At 46.5% G+C, this 19,700-nt stretch overlaps 1 protein-coding gene across 4 annotated transcripts; it reads right to left on the reverse strand.

Annotated features, from left to right (window-relative positions):
* Nucleotides 1–1,386: 1,386 nt before the first annotated feature.
* Nucleotides 1,387–18,820, reverse strand: glcci1a (glucocorticoid induced 1a). Of its 4 annotated transcripts, none has more exons than XM_034544731.1 (7): nt 18,231–18,820; nt 10,201–10,290; nt 8,056–8,196; nt 5,783–5,935; nt 5,457–5,667; nt 4,871–4,991; nt 1,387–4,777 (listed from the first exon to the last, which is right to left on the reverse strand). In XM_034544731.1, exons 4-7 carry the CDS (start codon nt 5,924–5,926, stop codon nt 4,483–4,485), a joined length of 771 nt encoding a protein of 256 aa, XP_034400622.1. In that variant the 5' UTR covers nt 5,927–5,935; nt 8,056–8,196; nt 10,201–10,290; nt 18,231–18,820; the 3' UTR covers nt 1,387–4,482. The 4 variants fall into 4 exon arrangements, with proteins under 4 accessions (XP_034400622.1, XP_034400623.1, XP_034400621.1 ...); XM_034544732.1 differs by having other exon boundaries at nt 8,056–8,199; nt 18,231–18,811; XM_034544730.1 differs by lacking the exons at nt 10,201–10,290; nt 18,231–18,820 and adding an exon at nt 8,641–10,192.
* Between the last annotated feature and the right edge of the window lie 880 nt (nt 18,821–19,700).

Below are 19,700 nucleotides of genomic sequence, written 5' to 3' on the forward strand. Positions count from 1 at the left end.
TTTACCAGGAGGAACTCTGTGCCTCATGTTGTTTAACAGCAATAAACAATATTTATGTCTTCACACTTTTGGACATTTATTTACATTTTATTTGGTGTCTTTTCAACAAATATTATTAGTGTCTTTAGTGTCGTTGCTGAATTTGGGTTCTTTAAGTTCAAGTTCTTAGCTCTCAGAAGTTATGACTTATTGTTTCATTCTGTTTTCTACCACGCGAGCAGCTCTGTTCTGTTGAGGATCTTTGATCCAGACTCAAATATGCCTCTCAACTGCTGGGAGGACTGGCACAATGCTTCGTACATGCATGGTCCTCAGAGGATGAACTCTACAGACTGATCCTCACATAATGAGGATGACGCTTGTGGCTTTTACTGAAATATTTCAACAATTATTGGTTGGATTGTCATGAAATTTGGTTTTCGGCATTTAAGTTCCCTCAGGATGAATCGTGGCTTTTCCATGTTCCTCTGGCTCCATCATGACATATTACACATTAATGTTGTTAAACATCAGCTCACAGGGCGGGAAGCGTGACGGTTATAAAGTATTTGAACTTCAGTGGTGTTATGATGTCACTCACTTTAAATCATTGGCTGATGTTTTTACTAGAAATGTTTTTATTTCTGTAACTCTGCCTCAGTTGAGTTTGAAAACAAATGTCTACAATTTAAAACAACAGGTTGAGCTTTTGGGGAATGTGGTTATTTTATTGTTTAAAATGCAGTGGAACTATAACTACTTCTGTTGTTTTTTTTGGATACCCTGTGAGTTCAGAGTTATTTGCATTGTCTGAATATTATTATTTAGTCAGCACAGGGCAGTTATAATAAATACATATTTTGATATTAGGTGGAGGGCCATCTCCAGAGTGGTTTGGTTCTGGCCTTATATTGATACATTTCACCTCTTTTTGTAAAACCAACATCATAAAATGTCTGAACTCATGGCCGTGTTTTGTTCTACCTCAGGGAGAAGTATCTGACGAACTAAACCTCTTCCAGAAATATTCATCATCGTATGTATCCCCATGAAGCCCACAACCATCTGAAATCAAGCTTTGGTGAATCAAACTGATTGTGTTATGCTGCCAGTGAGGCGTTATTGACCCCTGTGGCCACTAGAGGGCACATTCTACTCAACTAGCCAAAACAATGGCTCAGATTCCAGATCAAGAAGAATTATGCTGTGCATTGTGAGCCGTATTCTAAAGCATGGCTTCTTTTATTCATAACAACCTACTTGAGTGACTGGGATCATGTGTTTGATACTCTGAACACACAGATGTCTGTGTGATGAAAGCAGATTATTGTTGTGGTACAGTTGTCATCATGTACATGTTGTACATGATGTACATGCCAGTAGGTACACAAACGAGGACAAAAGCAATTGTTTTTGTTGTTATTTATTGCCATTGTGCATGAACGTTGACACTGCAGGTTACACAAGGAGAATCACGTGGCGAGCTGATGACCTCTGACCTGCCAGTGATGTTCTCTGGTCGCTCTGTGCTGGTTTTGTATCAGTTGATAGCTTTACGGCTCGCCGATCCAGCCCTCGCACTCCACAACCAAAGGAATGAAGATGAGACTCGTTGTGTTAAAGACCGGACGACAACGCGCTGTTTTGTAAATTTGTATAACTCCTATTATTGCACACATCTAGTTTGCCAATGCTGGGAATATGTGGGACACTGGGAAAGCCATAGCGCTTGGTAAGGTGCAGAAATGCCTCGAGAAACCACAACATTGCATTAAGCCTCTTTAAAAGCCACATATATACAAAATATGAGAGGGGCAATGTGGGGGTGGGGGACTCCACGAGCACACCAGATACCGACATAAACGTGGAAATCGTTGGGCTGCTCGGTGGTGACGGGCGGACGGTGAAGGGGACGCACGGTGAGGGGGGCGGACGGTGAAGGGGACGCACGGTGAGGGGGACGCACGGTGAAGGGGACGCACGGTGAGGGGGACGCACGGTGAAGGGGACGCACGGTGAGGGGGACGGTGAAGGGGACGCACGGTGAGGGGGACGCACGGTGAGGGGGACGCACGGTGAGGGGGGGCGGACGGTGAGGGGGGCAGACGGTGAGGGGGGCGCACGGTGAGGGGGACGCACGGTGAGGGGGACGCACGGTGAGGGGGACGGTGAAGGGGACGCACGATGAGGGGGACGGTGAAGGGGACGCACGGTGAGGGGGACGGTGAAGGGGACGCACGGACGGCGTGGTCCAAAAGGCCGAGATATTTTAGGAATGAGTCTTTTTTGTCAGAAAAATCTCACGGAATGCTTTTTAATGGAATAGAAACGATGTGGATCATCAACACAGTTTGGGTCTGCAGATTGGAGTGAAGAGTTGTGCAAACGTTCTGCGTATGGCTACATTAATTTGAGTGTCCCGACTGGGTATCCATCCCTCGCGGCCCTGACTGCTGCCCAGTCTGTCTCCACTATTCACATGTGTGATTCTTTTATTAGCTGTGTCTGCACTTAAAGACCTTTGGGCCACTTGGTTTGGAAACACAGCGTAACATATTATTTACCTCCAAGTTGTCAAACAATTACTTGGCTACATCCGGCCGACGCACAGCAACATTAGTGTCACCTGGTGTCTTGTTGGTTTCTACCCAAAGAATGTAAGTCCACTACTCACTCTCCCTTCACGCTCTGGTTTGGTCCCAAGGAAGATATCGGACCATTTTTAGCTGCTGAATGAACCACTAGCTTTGCAGGCTAGACACCGACGTAGACTGTGGTGCACTAAGAGAGTTCATGGGTCATACAAGTCAAACAAGGATCTAAAAGAGGTTGAAAAAAGCCACATTTTGGACGTAAAAAAATATTGATTGGTGCAGCTTGAAATCACTATTTTGCCAGTTAAAGTTAGGCTGTATTTTTTTCTGGGGGTGGGGGGGGTAATACAACCCCTCCCACCAGGCAAATAGCAACTTTCCTGCAGGAGATTCCACAAGTGAATCAGGCTCTGAAGGGACGAGCACACGCAGCAGCCAATAGGAACTCTCTGAACTGTGATTGGCCAAAGATTCCTTTCACAAGCTAGATTTTGTAAAGCCTGAAAACAGAGCCACGAACGAGGTGCAGAAGTTCGAGTTTCCTCTCAGAAGATTTTTGCCCCCAAAGAAACGGCGTCCCACAGCTTCAAGTGAGAGCTATTCGTGGGCTGAGGATGAATTGCCCGTTGGTTCTCATCCCATTCGCCCTCTTACAATTGAAAATGTGAATTAATTAAAAGACAACACACAAAGAGAAGTTACTGCTTCGTCTGGTATGACCCGTAGCTCATGGTGGCCAATATGGCATTGATACTGGTGTGTTCCATCACTCAGTGTGATGATATTACCTCCTGCTCGCTACTTATCCTGCTCAGAATATTCTCTGATAATCTAACTTCTATGGATTCACATACATATTGATTCCAGTATTGCTCCGGCTCTAGGCTGCATTAAGTCGGAATTAAATCGAATAAGATCATTTGTTTCAGAAGAAACGTTCGCACAACTAACTCCTCCAGTCTGCACCTTTAAAGAACCAACTGCTTCAGTTTGATTGCGTCTTCACGTGACGGTACTTCAGACTCGCCCATTTCTGGTCCCCCGATACACACACACACACACACACACACACACACACACACACACACACACACACACACACACACAGTATCCTACCACCAGTCACTCCTTCAGCCCTCTCCCGCTGCAGTCGGCTATCCTCAGAAAGCAATGATTGGTCTGGGAGTAAAAAGCAAACTGGACTAAATGAGGGTGAATCTGTTCTGCATCGTCAGGCTGCAGATATTCGTATGGACATACATTCCAAATTACCTGAGTATAGACTCTGATTGTGAAATACCTGAAGCAAGGCCATTATGCAGACACTGCAACCAATTTGAGGCCTTTCATCTTTTCGCCCCAAATTATTTTTCTTTTTTTTAAGACAGGGTTTAACAATGTGACCTGGATAGTGTAAACATAATCCTGAAGAATACAGCAGTTTTTTGTTTTCCTGTTAGATACATAAACACAGCAATACACCATTTGGGATTTCTTTTTTTCAGTTTTTTTTAAACAAGCATTTGTCGTTCTTTTCATAGAGATATATGTGTATATAGTATATGTTTAGAGAGCTTATTCATACTGTGAATGTTGAAACAGAACACAACACATAATTTAATGAGAAATATACTACAAGTTTTAAAATGCATGCCCCTCCCCCCCAGCAATCTTCCCTCCTATGCCTGCTGACCATCACCTTTAACCAGCATCTCCTTTCTCTGCCGACACGCTCAGAAGTGAGGTCTTCGTGGTGGCGCCGGTGGTTTATGTGGGACATTGTTGCTACGTCATGCAGAGATAGAAGAGGGGTGGGGGGGGTCAGCACAGAGAGAGACGGAGGTCAGTGGTGACGGGTGGCAGTCGTGGTGGGTGGATCCCGGAGGGCAGAGGCCAGCTCCGCTCCGGTCTAGCTGATGGCCGGGCTGTCTGTCGGGTCTGCAGTCTCTGATGGCGAGCGGGGCTCCTCCGCGGGGTCGTCTGTGCTGGTGCTCATGAAGACCTGAGTGGGGGCCCCGCGGAGCAAAGCACCCCCCCGGGGCTCTGAGCCGGCGGCCGCCTCGTCGGGCTCTGAGGCCGGTGTGAGGTGCAGGAAGCCGGGCAGCTTGACGGGGCAGAACGCCGAGCCCGTTGGGATGAAGTTTACCTTATTTTTGTCGGGGCAGGAGAAGAGGGGGACCGACGCCGGTGTGGACTGCCTGGAGCTGTGGAGGAACACAGGCAGTTAGGTCAGGTGTGGAGGGGGGCGGGGTCACACGTTCCTGAGGCAGCAGGGAAGTGCTTTAGTTGGTCTGTACCTCATCTCTTCAAAAGCTTTAATCTTCTCACAGCCCTCTGGCGGCTCCCGCTTGAACATGTAACTGTTGTTGGGTTTGGGCGAGGAGGCGAACTTGGGCAGCGGGGAGCTGCTGCCACTGTCTGTCAACACAGAGGCACAGCGATTACAACACCTTGCCACCTCTACTGTTTGTTGTGCCTTCTGAAGAATCACTACAGGAAGTAACTCTACTATCTACATTGTGCTAATTTATCAAAAAGGCCCACAGTGTCTGACTTCACACGTTGCTCTTCATTAGAGGAAGTCCATAGTTTTAAGCTGCCAAAAGTAACATGCCAGCTGAATGCAGCCCCTCTTCAGTCCCGAAGTAGGACACACAACGTATTAAGCAATATAGGCTGTAAAAGTATCAAACTAAAGGCACAAACACACTGAAAGCGATAAATATGATGCTCCAAAGGCTCACTGCAGGTCTCAATATTATTGAAAAAAATTACTGAAATTATTGAAACATGCACATGCCGACTCGGTCTGCTCTTGATTTCTGTCGATGCTCATCTCCCCTTCATTTCACTGCTTCAGCAGCAGCAGGGAACGCTCTTTACCTTTGTCCCGGTCGTACAGCAGGTCCTCCGTGGAGTAAGGGCTGCCGTCATGTGACCCAGGCGGGCATGCGGGCGAGGGGCATGGCGACAGGCTGGAGCAGCTGCTGGACCGGCCGGGGGCCGATGGGGTCTGGGTGTCCACGCTGCAGGTGCTGCTGCTGCGCTGCTGGGGGGGGAAGGGTGCCCGCCGCCCATCGGGAACCTCCAGGGACTGCAGAGACGACGGGAGACAGACAGCAGGGGGGGAGGAGCAGAATACTAATCAGAGTCCAGTTAAGAGTTACTCCGGCTTGTGTGCATACATTGAAAAGGAAGCAGAGCCCCACCTTAAGCTCCTCCTTTTCTCCGTTATCTTTGATGAAGACCTTCTCCAGCTCGTGGTTGATGCCCTCCATGCTGCTGGGCACCCTGGAGATGGAAGGCTTTGGCACTGTGATGTTGGAAAGCGGCATCTGGGCCGACTTCGACATGGGAAATTGCTGCAACACACACACACACACACACACACAGTGTTGGATGAGGAAAGTGTGTCCTCCTGCATAGAACTGTTTCCAAACGTGATCTAATTGAAGGGCTCGTATTGAGCAGTATGAGCAGAGGAGTGAGGGGCTGTGATAGGACACCATTTTCAGCTTAGTTTCAGTTGCTTTCTCTGATGGAAGCGCTTGTCACACATGATTGTGTTTGAGGACCCTCAGGAAGATGAAAATCGGACCGTTTTGCCAGCTGCTGGCTGCGATAAATGGTGTAGTTTGGGTGATTGTTTAAAGACAACATGCTTTTCCATCCCGCTGGCAGGTTCTGGGGTTCAGAAAGTTAACTATCACTCAGTGACAGAGAGAGAATTCAATGTTCACCTGTCACTCCAACAGAGACACACGGCACATACAAGCACAGGAATGGAGAGAAGCACAAGAGAGCCCTCGGATGACACTCTGAACCCTCTCGATTCAAAAAAATAATCAGGTTCTTAAGGTGTAAGCGAGCGGACATGGCAGCCAATACTACAACTACCAAACGTGCTGTGCTGAGAAGATCGATCACCTTGCACCTATCTGTCCACGGACTGACAGCTGGAAGAGAATCAGACAAACACGGCCGCTATTCCTATCATTGTGCTACTCAGACCAGTTCTCCAGCACTGGGATCAGCTGGTCATGTGGTCAAGTTGTCTGAGTGGCCGTTTAAAATGTGTCCTAATACGAGATTAGCACAATGGAAATTTAAGTGGGTAGTTGCACCACAACACACAGGCCAGTTTTCCATCTGAGCAGTTTGTTGTGTAACAAGCTGATTATTCCAAGTTAATAGTAAATGTAATTCATGTTGATAAATCAGATTCCAGGTCGAGAAATATTTGGTTTAGGGATGAATGCTAATAATGTTAACAACTTAATAACTAGCTGCATCATTCTGATAAGTTAAGCATCAGAGCTCTAAGAATGATCTACCACATTTGTGTAGTCAGACTGTATAGAAGTCTATGCTTCATGTGTTAAAGCTCTACTTCTCTCTTGATGTATTCCCTCAGTAAACATTGTAAACATGAGTTTATGGTCTCAATCTCTAGTTTCAAGTCTTCTTCAATACAGAATGATGTTCATTTAGTAAATGATGGTCCATGGAGAGTCAAACTGATCATAAAGCAGGGTAAGCTTTAGGGGCGGGGTTTACTGTGATGACAGGTCCCTACCAGAGCCGTATATTGCATCCATACTTCCCTCCTCCTCAGTCCAAATATTGTCACTTCTGTTTATCGGTTGCAAAAAGTAAATATGGCGATGGCAAACTTGCCGGAATCGAGGCTTCAAAACATCAGTCCACAAACCAACGAGTGACATAATAATAATAATTCATTTAATTTATATAGTGCTTTTTTAAGACACTTTACATGTTACATTCATACACCGTAGACACAGCTACGGGGAGCAATGCAGGGTTAAGTGTCTTGCTCAAGGACACTTCAACTAGGGCGGGGATTGAACTGACATGCTAACCACTGACCCACAGTCGCCCCACGACATCACCATGACAGGTCCATGACTACGTCCACAGTCCTTGCTTGTCAACGCTGAACGCTTTGCACCAAATGTCTTTCATTAATAGGTTCTATTGATGTTTTTTTTCAAATGGATTTTTTAATGTCTTTCGTCATATTTTAAGATGTCATTCTGCAAACTAAATAAATAAAGGGATACAGCCCTCGATGGACTGGCGGCCTGTCCAGGGTGTCCCCTGCCTTCGCCCTATGTCAGCTGGGATAGGCTCCAGCGCCCCGCGACCCTAATGAGGATAAGCGGTATTGAAAATGGATGGATGGATGGGATACATTCAAATGAGTTAGTCTTTTTCATTTAACCAATTTTTTTCAATGAGTATGTTGACATAGGCCATAAAATGAGAGAAAGCACTAAGAAATAATTTATTGCAGACTGAATTATAACAGACTTAAAATCAAATTATTTATAGCCTTTTCAAATCAATTCGGTCAAGCTGATGGCCTTCTACTCTTTGCTCGCCACAACTCACTTTCCCCCATTTGTAAGAGGACCGCACACAAAGCAGACTCCCTCAAAGTGAACCGTTTGAATAACAGTACCTGAGAGTGGCCGGCTGTGGAGGTGTGGTTTGTAGTGCAGGTGAGGGCGGTGTAGGTGGTGGTGCTGCACTGCAGGGGGGACAGGCGGTGCTTGTCTTTACTGTGGCGTCCTTCTTGTTTACTGCGCTGGAGCTTCGCAATCTGCTGGAATCAAACCGGAGAGCAGGGGACAGAGACAGAAACATTTAAAGTCATTATTATTAGAACTCTAAATATTATACAAGTCCATACATAGCTCTGTAATAAAATGTCTCAGCAAATGTGGTAGGGGCTGTTGCTCTGTCTCCTTGACTTACTTTCTGTATACCACGTGTAGCATGGTGGAATTAGCACGCTAACCAGTGAGAGGCTGGCTATTTAGCTAGCTTGCTAATTGCAGAATATGCTGGTCACTTACTTGACGATAGCCATGTGCTTTCCTACACTGGGACAAGTGTGTGGATAAAGCATTAGGTTCTCTAATCCTGGCTGGCTGGTTAGCTAGCTACCATGCTAATTCCACCATGCTTTCGTGCTTCACCGGTTACAAAAAATTACTAGACACTAGCCAGCTCTGGAGACGGTCAAGCTAGCAGGCTAACTCACCATCCGTCCTGTTGGTTAATGTTCACTTTCTCAAGTAGCACTCGCAGTCCCAGAATGAGTGACTCTACCGTTCAGTCCAATAAAAGTAAAGATAGTGGTGTATCTGGATGTACCTGAATCTTTTAACGTCCCTATAAAATGAAAATAAAAACCACAGTGACTGTAAGTGTTGCTAATGTGTAGACAACTGGTAGAAGGTAACCTCTACTACACCTGGTTACACTGTTTATCTGTATTAGCCTTCTGTGTGAGTGGCAAAGTGGGGAAGGAATTCCCAGCCCTCCACTGTGCACCAGTAGGCCTACTCCAGGACATGTCTCCACATGTCCCCACACACAGCTCTGACACTGGCCCTCTTGGCTGTAGAAATACAACACACACACCACTTCAATCAATGCAGGCTCTGTCTGAAACGGCTGTTATGTGATCCCTATGTGTAGGCCACTGAACCAGCTACACAGTGCTGCAAGTTCTTGTTTCCCTCTCCGCCTTCACTGGGCCTTCACTGGGCCTTCACTGGGCCTTCACTCGGGTCCTGCACGTCTCAGGTTTTCAGCAACAGGAGGCGGAGAGGGAGTGTGAATAACACACACTGCTGGAGCTGACATTAAACTGCAGTGTGAACAGTCTCAGCACAAAATTGTTCGACAGAACAAGACCTGGTTTTCTTTGACCCACTAACTACAACACACCTGACATACTGATGATACCGATTATGCAGACCAATATCCCTAACATTTCTGGAGTTCTTTGAAGCATCTGCACTGCTCAGGTCCGACCCCTCTCGTCTATGGACATCGGTGGCGCTCCTCTGCAGCCCCTATAACTCAGTACTGAGCCTGTGCAGACATTAGTGTGGGCAGAGCTGTCATCCGGCTGGCCCTTATTGTTCCCTTTGCTGCAGAAGGGCCAGCTGGGACTTAGGCTGACCATAAATTGTGGCGCGTCTTGGCCATTGCAAAGAGGGGAAGTGGGTAGTTAAGGGTGAGATAGCGTTATCTGCCACTTCCCTGCTGCGGCCGAGTATCAGCAGGGTGGAGCTGAGAGGGGCTGATAGCGCCTTGGCGGGCTGCGTCTGTCGGCTCCATAAAGACACGAATACCAAACAGGAGAATATGCTAAAGAAAATCAGTCTCTACCGATGACCTCTGCCACATAGAAAACTGGGAGATCTGATTATTCTGAAAAAAATAATGTCATCATCAACAATGTCACCAAGAGATGAGAACGTGGATAAGAAAACAAATTTCTCAACATAGTCTAAGGCTTCCACATGCACTGCCTTAGTGACAGTAACCCTGATCAGGCATCTGATCTATTATCTTGTTACATTTGATTGTTTTTCAGAGAAGTTGATTGAATTAAATACGGAAATATTTAATTTTGTTTTGGGTCAATTAATTAAAAGATTAATGGATACAAAAATAACCGTTGGTTGCAGCCCTACTCCCCAACAACTCAAAACATAGTTTGAAGTATAAACCAGTTCAAAACTGAAGTCATTCTTGTGACGCACGGCAACAGTGTGTGTTTGTGTGTGTGTCCATGTCAGTGTCGTGCCTCTTTGAGCTGGTCGGTGCTGCCCCAGGACGCAGAGCGCTGGTGGGTGCTCCTCTTCTCCTTCGTCTCCTCACTCCAACATCCAGGAGTCTGAGAAGAACATCAGAAGCAGAATCGTGTATTTGCCAAATGCGTACAAGGAATTTGACTAGGTGAAAGGTGCATAGCAATAAACAGACATAGAATAAAACAATACGATAAAAAAAAATACACAATAATGAAAACATAATTTAAAGATAAATATGGTAATCAACAAACAGATAACAGTACTTTAAAAGAAGAATATATTATAAAACAAAAGTGGCACACACACACACACAGACACACACACGCATAATGTGTCTGACTCAAAAGGGCCGTTTGTTGGTCCTCAGCAGTGTGCCAGTTACTACAGGATGTCCCGTTACTCCGTCTTCTCGAGGCTACCCTGAGCGGGGGAGACACTCTTCACACGGTCCCTGGCTGAGCTCACATTTGGAATTCTGCACTTTTTTTTCAGAATGTTTCATTTATTTTTGGATTAAAATGTTTTATGTGCACACATTCAGTATTTTGTAACTATGTTGTCTTTTCTTCTTCTTTTAGTATATATTTCTTTTGGTTCACTTTTTTGATGCAAATTCTTAACCTTAAAAGTTACTAATTCTTATAACTGTAAGATAAATGTAGTACAATAAAATATATGTTCTAAAATGTACAAGATTATAAGAAAGCGGAGCAGAAAAAGGAAATACTCAAGTACCAGTACTTCAAAACTGTACTTGAGTAGTGTACTTGAGTACAGTAGTTAGCTACTTTCCAAAAAAAACACAAAGATATCTAATATAATATATTATTCTAACCTTTTTTTTTTTATCCAAAATGACCTGGAATACAAAAGGTGCTTTCCTTTTAGTCCGGCACTCTATTTACACAATGAGCTTTGGATTTACATTTTGAGGAGTTTTATAGTTTAATAATTTTAAGTTTACTGTTTGGTTTATTGTAAATGTTTGGCCTTTTATTTTATGTTGGCTTGGCCGAGGTTCATTGTTGCATTTCCATCAGGTCACAGGTGCTCTGAACGATCAACCATCAATCGTTTTCAGCTCAAAATCAAGACCAAGACCAAGGCCAAGGCAGGACCAAGATCAAAATCAAGATAAAAATCAAGACCAAGGCCAAGGCAGGACCAAGATAAAAATCAAGACCAAGGCCAAGGCAGGACCAAGATCAAAATCAAGACCAAGACCAAGACCAAGCCAGAATCGTGGGATCACTTGTCACATGAAAATCCATGTCAGACTTCAAGTAATGTGCTTATGTCCAGCAGTTTAGGAACCAATTAGCATATTGGATGGAGCTACTGGCAACTAGAGGTGATGTAATTACGGCGTGCGCTTGGTCGTCCACAGGCTGCAACCTCCGGTTCTGCAGTGACGCCGATTTGGAAGCATCTTGAAAACTTGCATTCTCTCCACTGACCATCTATAGACCGTCTCATAAACTATCTAGACTATAGGAGTATATGAGAACATGACTCTACTTCTCTTGATGTATTCCCTCAGTAAACATTGTAAACATGAGTTTATGGTCTCAATCTCTAGTTTCAAGTCTTCTTCAATACAGCATGATGTTCATTTAGTAAATGATGGTCCATTTAGAATCAAACATACCATAAAGTAGAGTATGCTTTAGGGCTGGGCTTACTGTGATTGACAGGTCGCTTCCGCCACCAGAGATGTCTCTACGTTACTCCTACATATTCCAAATACGTTCACTTCTATTCATTGGTTGCAAAAAAAACGAACATGGTGACGGACATTATTTAATCCAAGATGGTGACAGTGAAATCACGAACTCAAAACCAATGGGTGACGTCCCCATGACAACATCAACTCCTTATATACAGTCTTTGGAATAAACATCTTTATGGTGCTCGTAGCTCACGTGCACACACGCCACTTCGTAGGGGAGGGAAGACACCCATGGATACACAAACATCTGTCAGACAGCAGCACCACACATGCAGACACTCACAAGCATGCCTTTGTATCACTTCAATAGTTAATAACAAACTGGAAGCTCAGAGCAAATAGGTTATCTGGTTTTTGAAGCTCCACAGATGTGGAGGTGGTAAATGTCACGCAACCTGAGAGAAACAGGAAGTATAGTGTGGTCTCCACACACGCTAAGTAGAACAGCGTGAGAGTATCACAGGATGGGAAGGTGTGGGCACAAATTAAGATCAAAAACAGATAAACTGATATCAAAAACATCCTCTATCCTGCAGAATCCAGTGCTGGAAGACATTTGACCTATAAAGACTGATAGGGGTGGTGACTCATGCATTCCTCACTGAAAACTGAAGATCATCTGCTTCTGGCACAACCAAGGGTTGCAGCTCTCCAGTCTTCAGAAAGGTCTTATGTAAGTCAAGAAGTCAGATGGTAAAAGGACTTGTACTCCTCAAAGCGCTTTAATGTTTTTCACCCATTTACAGCCTGATGGCACACCCTGATGGCACACCCTGATGGCACACCTTGATGGCACACCTTGATGGCACACCTTGATGGCACACCTTGATGGCACACCTTGGTGGCACACCTTGATGGCACACCTTGGTGGCACACCTTGATGGCACACCTTGGTGGCACACCCTGATGGCACACCTTGGTGGCACACCCTGATGGCACACCTTGGTGGCACACCTTGATGGCACACCTTGGTGGCACACCCTGATGGCACACCCTGGTGGCACACCTTGGTGGCACACCCTGATGATGGCACACCCTGATGGCACACCCTGATGGCACACCTTGATGGCACACCTTGGTGGCACACCCTGATGGCACACACTGATGGCACACCCTGGTGGCACACCCTGATGGCACACCTTGGTGGCACACCCTGATGGCACACCTTGGTGGCACACCTTGGTGGCACACCCTGATGGCACACCTTGATGGCACACCTTGATGGCACACCCTGATGGCACACCTTGGTGGCACACCTTGATGGCACACCCTGATGGCACACCCTGGTGGCATACCCTGATGATGGCACACCCTGATGATGGCACACCCTGATGGCACACCCTGATGGCACACCCTGATGGCACACCTTGGTGGCACACCTTGGTGGCACACCATGATGGCACACCTTGATGGCACACCCTGATGGCACATCCTGGTGGCACACCTTGGTGGCACACCCTGATGGCACACCCTGATGGCACACCCTGGTGGCACACCCTGATGATGGCACACCCTGATGGCACACCTTGGTGGCACACCCTGATGGCACACCCTGATGGCACACCCTGGTGGCACACCCTGATGATGGCACACCCTGATGATGGCACACCCTGATGATGGCACACCTTGATGGCACACCTTGGTGGCACACCCTGATGGCACACCTTGATGGCACACCCTGATGGCACACCCTGATGGCACACCTTGATGGCACACCCTGATGGCACACCTTGGTGGCACACCCTGATGGCACACCCTGATGGCACACCTTGATGGCACACCCTGATGGCACACCTTGGTGGCACACCCTGATGGCACACCTTGGTGGCACACCCTGATGATGGCACACCCTGATGGCACACCTTGGTGGCACACCCTGATGGCACACCCTGATGGCACACCTTGGTGGCACACCTTGATGGCACACCCTGATGGCACACCTTGGTGGCACACCTTGGTGGCACACCTTGATGGCACACCCTGATGGCACACCCTGATGGCACACCTTGATGGCACACCCTGATGGCACACCCCGATGGCACACCTCGATGGCACACCCTGATGGCACACCCTGATGGCACACCTTGGTGGCACACCTTGATGGCACACCTTGATGGCACACCTTGGTGGTACACCCTGGTGGCACATCTTGATGACACACCCTGATGGCACACCCTGATGGCACACCTTGATGGCACACCCTGATGGCACACCTTGATGGCACACCCTGATGGCACACCCTGATGGCACATCTTGATGGCACACCCTGATGGCACACCTTGATGGCACACCCTGATGGCACACCTTGGTGGCACACCCTGATGGCACACCTTGGTGGCACACCCTGATGATGGCACACCCTGATGGCACACCTTGGTGGCACACCCTGATGGCACACCCTGATGGCACACCTTGGTGGCACACCTTGATGGCACACCCTGATGGCACACCTTGGTGGCACACCTTGGTGGCACACCTTGATGGCACACCCTGATGGCACACCCTGATGGCACACCTTGATGGCACACCCTGATGGCACACCCCGATGGCACACCTAGATGGCACACCCTGATGGCACACCCTGATGGCACACCTTGGTGGCACACCTTGATGGCACACCTTGATGGCACACCTTGGTGGTACACCCTGGTGGCACATCTTGATGACACACCCTGATGGCACACCCTGATGGCACACCTTGATGGCACACCCTGATGGCACACCTTGATGGCACACCCTGATGGCACACCCTGATGGCACATCTTGATGGCACACCCTGATGGCAAAAAGTTTGACCAAAGATGTACTGACACGTGGAAATAATTAATTCTGCATGACAGAACAAATTATTGTACAGTGTTTCTCATCAATAAGAAATGGCCGCTCATTAAAGAGAAGCAGTCCGGCAGCGAGAGCCACCTTCTCTTCACAAGCCGGAGCTTTCTACAGCGACTTCCTGATTCAAGCAGTTTTTTCCTCATCCACTTCTCACAAACTCCGAATTCATCATCATTTGATGGGTTTTTGTTTTTGAAAGTTCTCGTTGTCTACTGTGCTGCAGTACCACCCTCCGTCTGAATTGTGCTTGTGCTAGTCAGAACATCTCCATAAAAGATATCCAAAACCCAACAGATCATTCTTTATGCAGACGATATATACATGAAATCTCACCTCATCAGGATCAGAAACACATTTAGGTTCCAATTATAACCTGAATAAATTCAGTAGTTTGAAGATGTTTTCACAGCAAAAAAGCAGCTTATAATACATTATTAAAACTACGAGTGACAAGATTAGTTTGAATCAATAAAAATACAATCTTTTATTTCCTTAGCATTTTAATTGTGTGTTTTTATGCAGAAGAAACCCAAAATAGACTATAACAAAGTAAATGGATAACATTTCAAATGTTTGATGCTTTATACTTCAGAGTGGTGGAAATTTATTTTGGGACGGTGGGAAAAAATATATAATCAAACAACAAAGTGATCTGTATCTGCCAATATGAATCAGCAATGATGAGCAATTAGTATGGACAAAACAACGTGATCAGGGATCTAAAAGTTAGATTTTCTCCATTTCTTCTTTTGTGCTGATCCGATACGTGGGTTTTATGTTTCGTTGCACCACTATTTACATGCATTGTGAATGGACCCTTGCACATCGCCCGCTGAGCTCCAGAGATGTAAAAGGCGCCCAGCTCCAACACATTTTCCCAATGCAGCCATACGTGTCACTAGACTAGTCACATTTAGTTTTTAGCGACTTTTAATGACATTTCAATAAAACCTTTGGGGTTTTAGTAATACAACATTTATACAACATTTCTGCCTGGACTCTGGGAGTTCATGCTGAAAACCTTTGCGGGATAACAAGGTCATCCAGCCTGACTTTGAGTCATCTGACCATCTCAAACCACAGAGACACAACCCCACCAGGGGGCTCATACATTATTCAGAGGGGTCTATTTAAAGGACCGGTTCACAGGTTTGGCATCTCATTTCCATGTACAGAATGTGTCACTGTATGTCATACAATATTACGCTGTCTTTTCTCACGCCTACACAATGAATGGCGGTGGAAAGTTTACAGTCTGGTTCTGCATGACAATATCATGACAGTGAAAGACATTAGCATTACCAAGAAAAAGTCTGGTCATACCAGCATTTTAAAACAGCAGAAATTTCACGACAAAATGAATTGCAGCCTTCATAGATTTAGGCAAATTAAATAACACAACTCATTCACATATAGTTAAACATGTGTACATTTAGAAACAGAAATAGGGCTAATTTTCTAGATTAATAATTTAGTCTATAAAATCTGAAAAACATTGGGGAAAATATCCATCAGAGGTTCCAAGGGGCGACGGTGCAAGTAATTATTCCAACAAAGACCACAGCACGGACCTTCACTGATTGGCTTCTCTCTAGCCGTTACGGTGTGACGCGCCCGCTCTAGGTTGGAAAGGCCCAGGGTGAAGATGGCTCAAGGCTCCCGACACACACTGCGCCCCTTCTCTCTGTGAGGGGCGACATCACATGACTGTGCTCCCGGCACGACTCAACTGAGGCGACCCGCTGAGAAGCGTGTTACCCGTCCGGTTGCCCCATGCATTGTGATCATCACCATTCACATGCAACGTGTTCATGAATTAGTTGTCTACTAGAGCGCAAAATTGTTGACAAGAGTACAAAGTTATGTCATCGATCTAGCCTCTTAATTTATCTCTCAAAGTGCACAATGAGGATGCATTTAACTTTAAAACCTTCTCCGGGACCGTTCCCCTCTAGAGGGCCCAGGGTCCAAACACCCACCACAGTCTCAACAAATCTGGTGGGAGACATTGTATGAATATATTGTTTATTGCAACTGCACATTTTGTATTGCCCTGTTTAAAATACCCAAAGTGACTAATGACCACAAGGATATCGCATTAGACTCAAATGTCCTGGAGAATGAAATGAGGAAATGATGTTAGCTCATCTCTCTGTGTGATATATCCCACGGTCCGCCGAACGACTCGTCACAAGCATGTGTAGTGAAGGTGGAGAAGCCATGATGACAAATGATTACATGTTGGCTGGATTGGATGATTGGGTGCATATGCAACAACATTGCATTCCTCTTTGTAGACAGCAATATGTTCTCGTTTGGTCATGTTGGCCTCAAAGTATTTGACATGCATGTAGTTGCAGAGGCTGGCCTGCTTGCCCTGAGGGCTCTGTTTACGTCTCACAGACTGCTAGGCCCCAATGTTGCCATAGAGCTACCAGCTGACCACATTGTTTCACAGTCTCAATGGTGGTAAACCACCTAAGTGTACAGGCTTAATAAGAAGCTTAGTGTGCTCATATCAGATTCTGAACATCTGTCCACTCCTCCGTGTAATGTAGACCAGTGAGCCCTGTTTATCTCCGACAGAGTAGCTGCATCATCACCACCATCATCACCACCATATCCTGACGTGTTTACCTCACCGGAGAGGGGATGCCAATGTAATGCAATAACGACAACATGAATGGATGCGGAAGTGAAACACGCTGGAGAGATAACAACTTGCTCCCAAAAGAGACTACGATGTGATGTGGTCAAATAATGACCGATCATATGTGGACATGTTGGTTATGTTGTCGGGTGCATAGTGCACCTTCTCGGTGTGTAACGTTACAGCGTCAATCGCCCGCTCCCCAGGGTGTTATGACCCAATAAGTAAGCTAGCCCACCTAGCCTAGCATGTCGCCCCGATAAGGATAGTGACATCGTAGTAAAAGAGAGACGCTCGCTTGGTCGAATCTCGCTAAGGAAAAGTGCACATTTATAGGTGGTCGGGCTAATTAAGAAAGTAATATCAGTAACATTATACTGACATAGTCTCCGTCTGAATAACGACTGTCCCCTTTACAATTCGGTGCGTATTTAATTCATAAAAGTGCGCTCATTTGAATTAAAATGTCATTTTTCCCAGCTGCTTCGCCGATCACTTCCACTAACTTCTCTCACCAAAACACAACGTGGCGTCTAATGGCGAACGGTGGGGGGGGGGGGTTAAAGATGAGATTTTATTTAAATGTAATGTTAGATAGTAAACTAAGCATAGGCCGAACACAAGAGTGACGTGTGTTTGTTTTTAACCATTCTTGGTTCTCGTTTTTAATTGCAACGGTCACGTTGTCTCATCGCCGAAACCTCCGAATGTCCTATTTTCCAAGCTAGTTTGGCGTGAGGGAGAAGTTAGCACCCGGCTACCTGAACGATGACGGCTGCGATACCAGATGGACTTAAAGGCACTACCTTTGGGTGGGGAGAGCGTTCCGGTGAGCTCCTGCTGTCCGGTGGTGAAGGTGTCTGTCTGGGGACCAGCCTGCCGTCCGAGCCGCTTCCACCCGGGTTGACGGGACTGGAGCAACGGGACGTCGTCGGTCCTGTGTGGCTCCCGTCAGCTACTGACGAGGAGCAGGAAGCGGAGCGGGTTGGGCTGTGCGGACTTCCACGGAAGAGCTGGTACGGCACCGTGGCGCGGATAGGCGGCTGCAACCGGAGCCGCTGCGTGGTTTAACCCGCTGCTGGGACGAGCTGGCTGCTGCTGGAGATGCTGACATGACCGGCCGCGTTCAGTGGGCACGCTCGGGAAAGTGCGTCTTGTTAAACTGCTCGAAAACTAACTTTAGGTCATGTTTTCCAGCACGGACTTTGACAGCTAGCTACGTAACGGTACGTGTCTGAAGTGAATTCATGTTGTCCAGTTTAAAACAGTCTTTACGTTACAGCACTGGCAGCGGCGAGGACTGACGTTCACGCGCCCGCCCTGTGAACACACGTGACGCCTAAAGCTGTGTTATTACCACGGTACAACTATTTCCACCGCAGATGTCAGTTGTCACAACTAACCCAGGAGGTTGGACCATGGGCGGGCCCAAGTCATTACGAGGACCTTCTGATTGGTGCTGGACTACTTCCTGGACATGCCAATCGGTTATTCATTGGATGTGTGGAGGCTCTACTCAATGTAAATTAGATTAGATTAGATTCAACTTTATTGTCATTGCACATGTACTAGTAGAGCAACGAAATGTGCAACAGAGAGTACAACAGTATACAGATTATAAAATACAATACAGATGAATTTAACATTAAATAGTGCAGAATATAAACGGAGACTACTATAAATGGAAACTATCTACGGTTGCTAGTGCAAATATTCAGTGCATATTTACTTGAGTGCAAACAGATTGTATCAAAGTGACTACAGCGCATGATAGATGGATCACGCAGCGGTAGAAATTCACCAGGATGGCTGAAGACAGGTGATTCTTCCTCAGTGTCCTCAGAAAGAAGAGGCGCTGGTGAGCTTTCTTGACAAGGCTGGAGGTGTTGGTGTTCCAGGACAGGTCCTCCGAGATGTGGATCCCCAGGAACTTGAAGCTGGAGACACGCTTGACGGCCATCCCGTTGATGTGGATGGGGTCATGCATGCTTCTTTTCACTCCCCTGAAGTCCACAATGAGCTCCTTAGTTTTGCTGGTGTTAAGGAGCTGGTTATTGTCGGCACATCACTTGGCCTAGGAGCTGTACCTCTTCCCTGTAGGCTGTCTCATCGTTGTTGGTGATGAGACTGATCACCGTGGTGTCGTCTGCAAATTTGACGATGGAGTTGGATCCACACACAGGCATGCAGTCATGGGTGAAGAGAAGTGAAGAAATTAGCGTCAAGTTTTAGGAGTGACTTCAAGGGCCTGCTATTGGTTGGTGACCACTGCCATA

Source organism: Cyclopterus lumpus, chromosome 11 (genome assembly GCF_009769545.1).
Source record: "Cyclopterus lumpus isolate fCycLum1 chromosome 11, fCycLum1.pri, whole genome shotgun sequence".
Lineage (NCBI taxonomy): Eukaryota > Metazoa > Chordata > Actinopteri > Perciformes > Cyclopteridae > Cyclopterus > Cyclopterus lumpus.

What these genes read in the sequence shown, in the direction of transcription:
- glcci1a (XM_034544729.1), bottom strand. An exon ending in GAGAAAAGGAGGAGCTTAAG is followed by an intron (nt 5,668 to 5,782) that starts GTGGGGCTCTGC and finishes TCGTCTCTGCAG; the next exon opens with TCCCTGGAGGTTCCCGATGG. An exon ending in AAAGCTTTTGAAGAGATGAG is followed by an intron (nt 4,778 to 4,870) that starts GTACAGACCAAC and finishes GTTCCTCCACAG; the next exon opens with CTCCAGGCAGTCCACACCGG.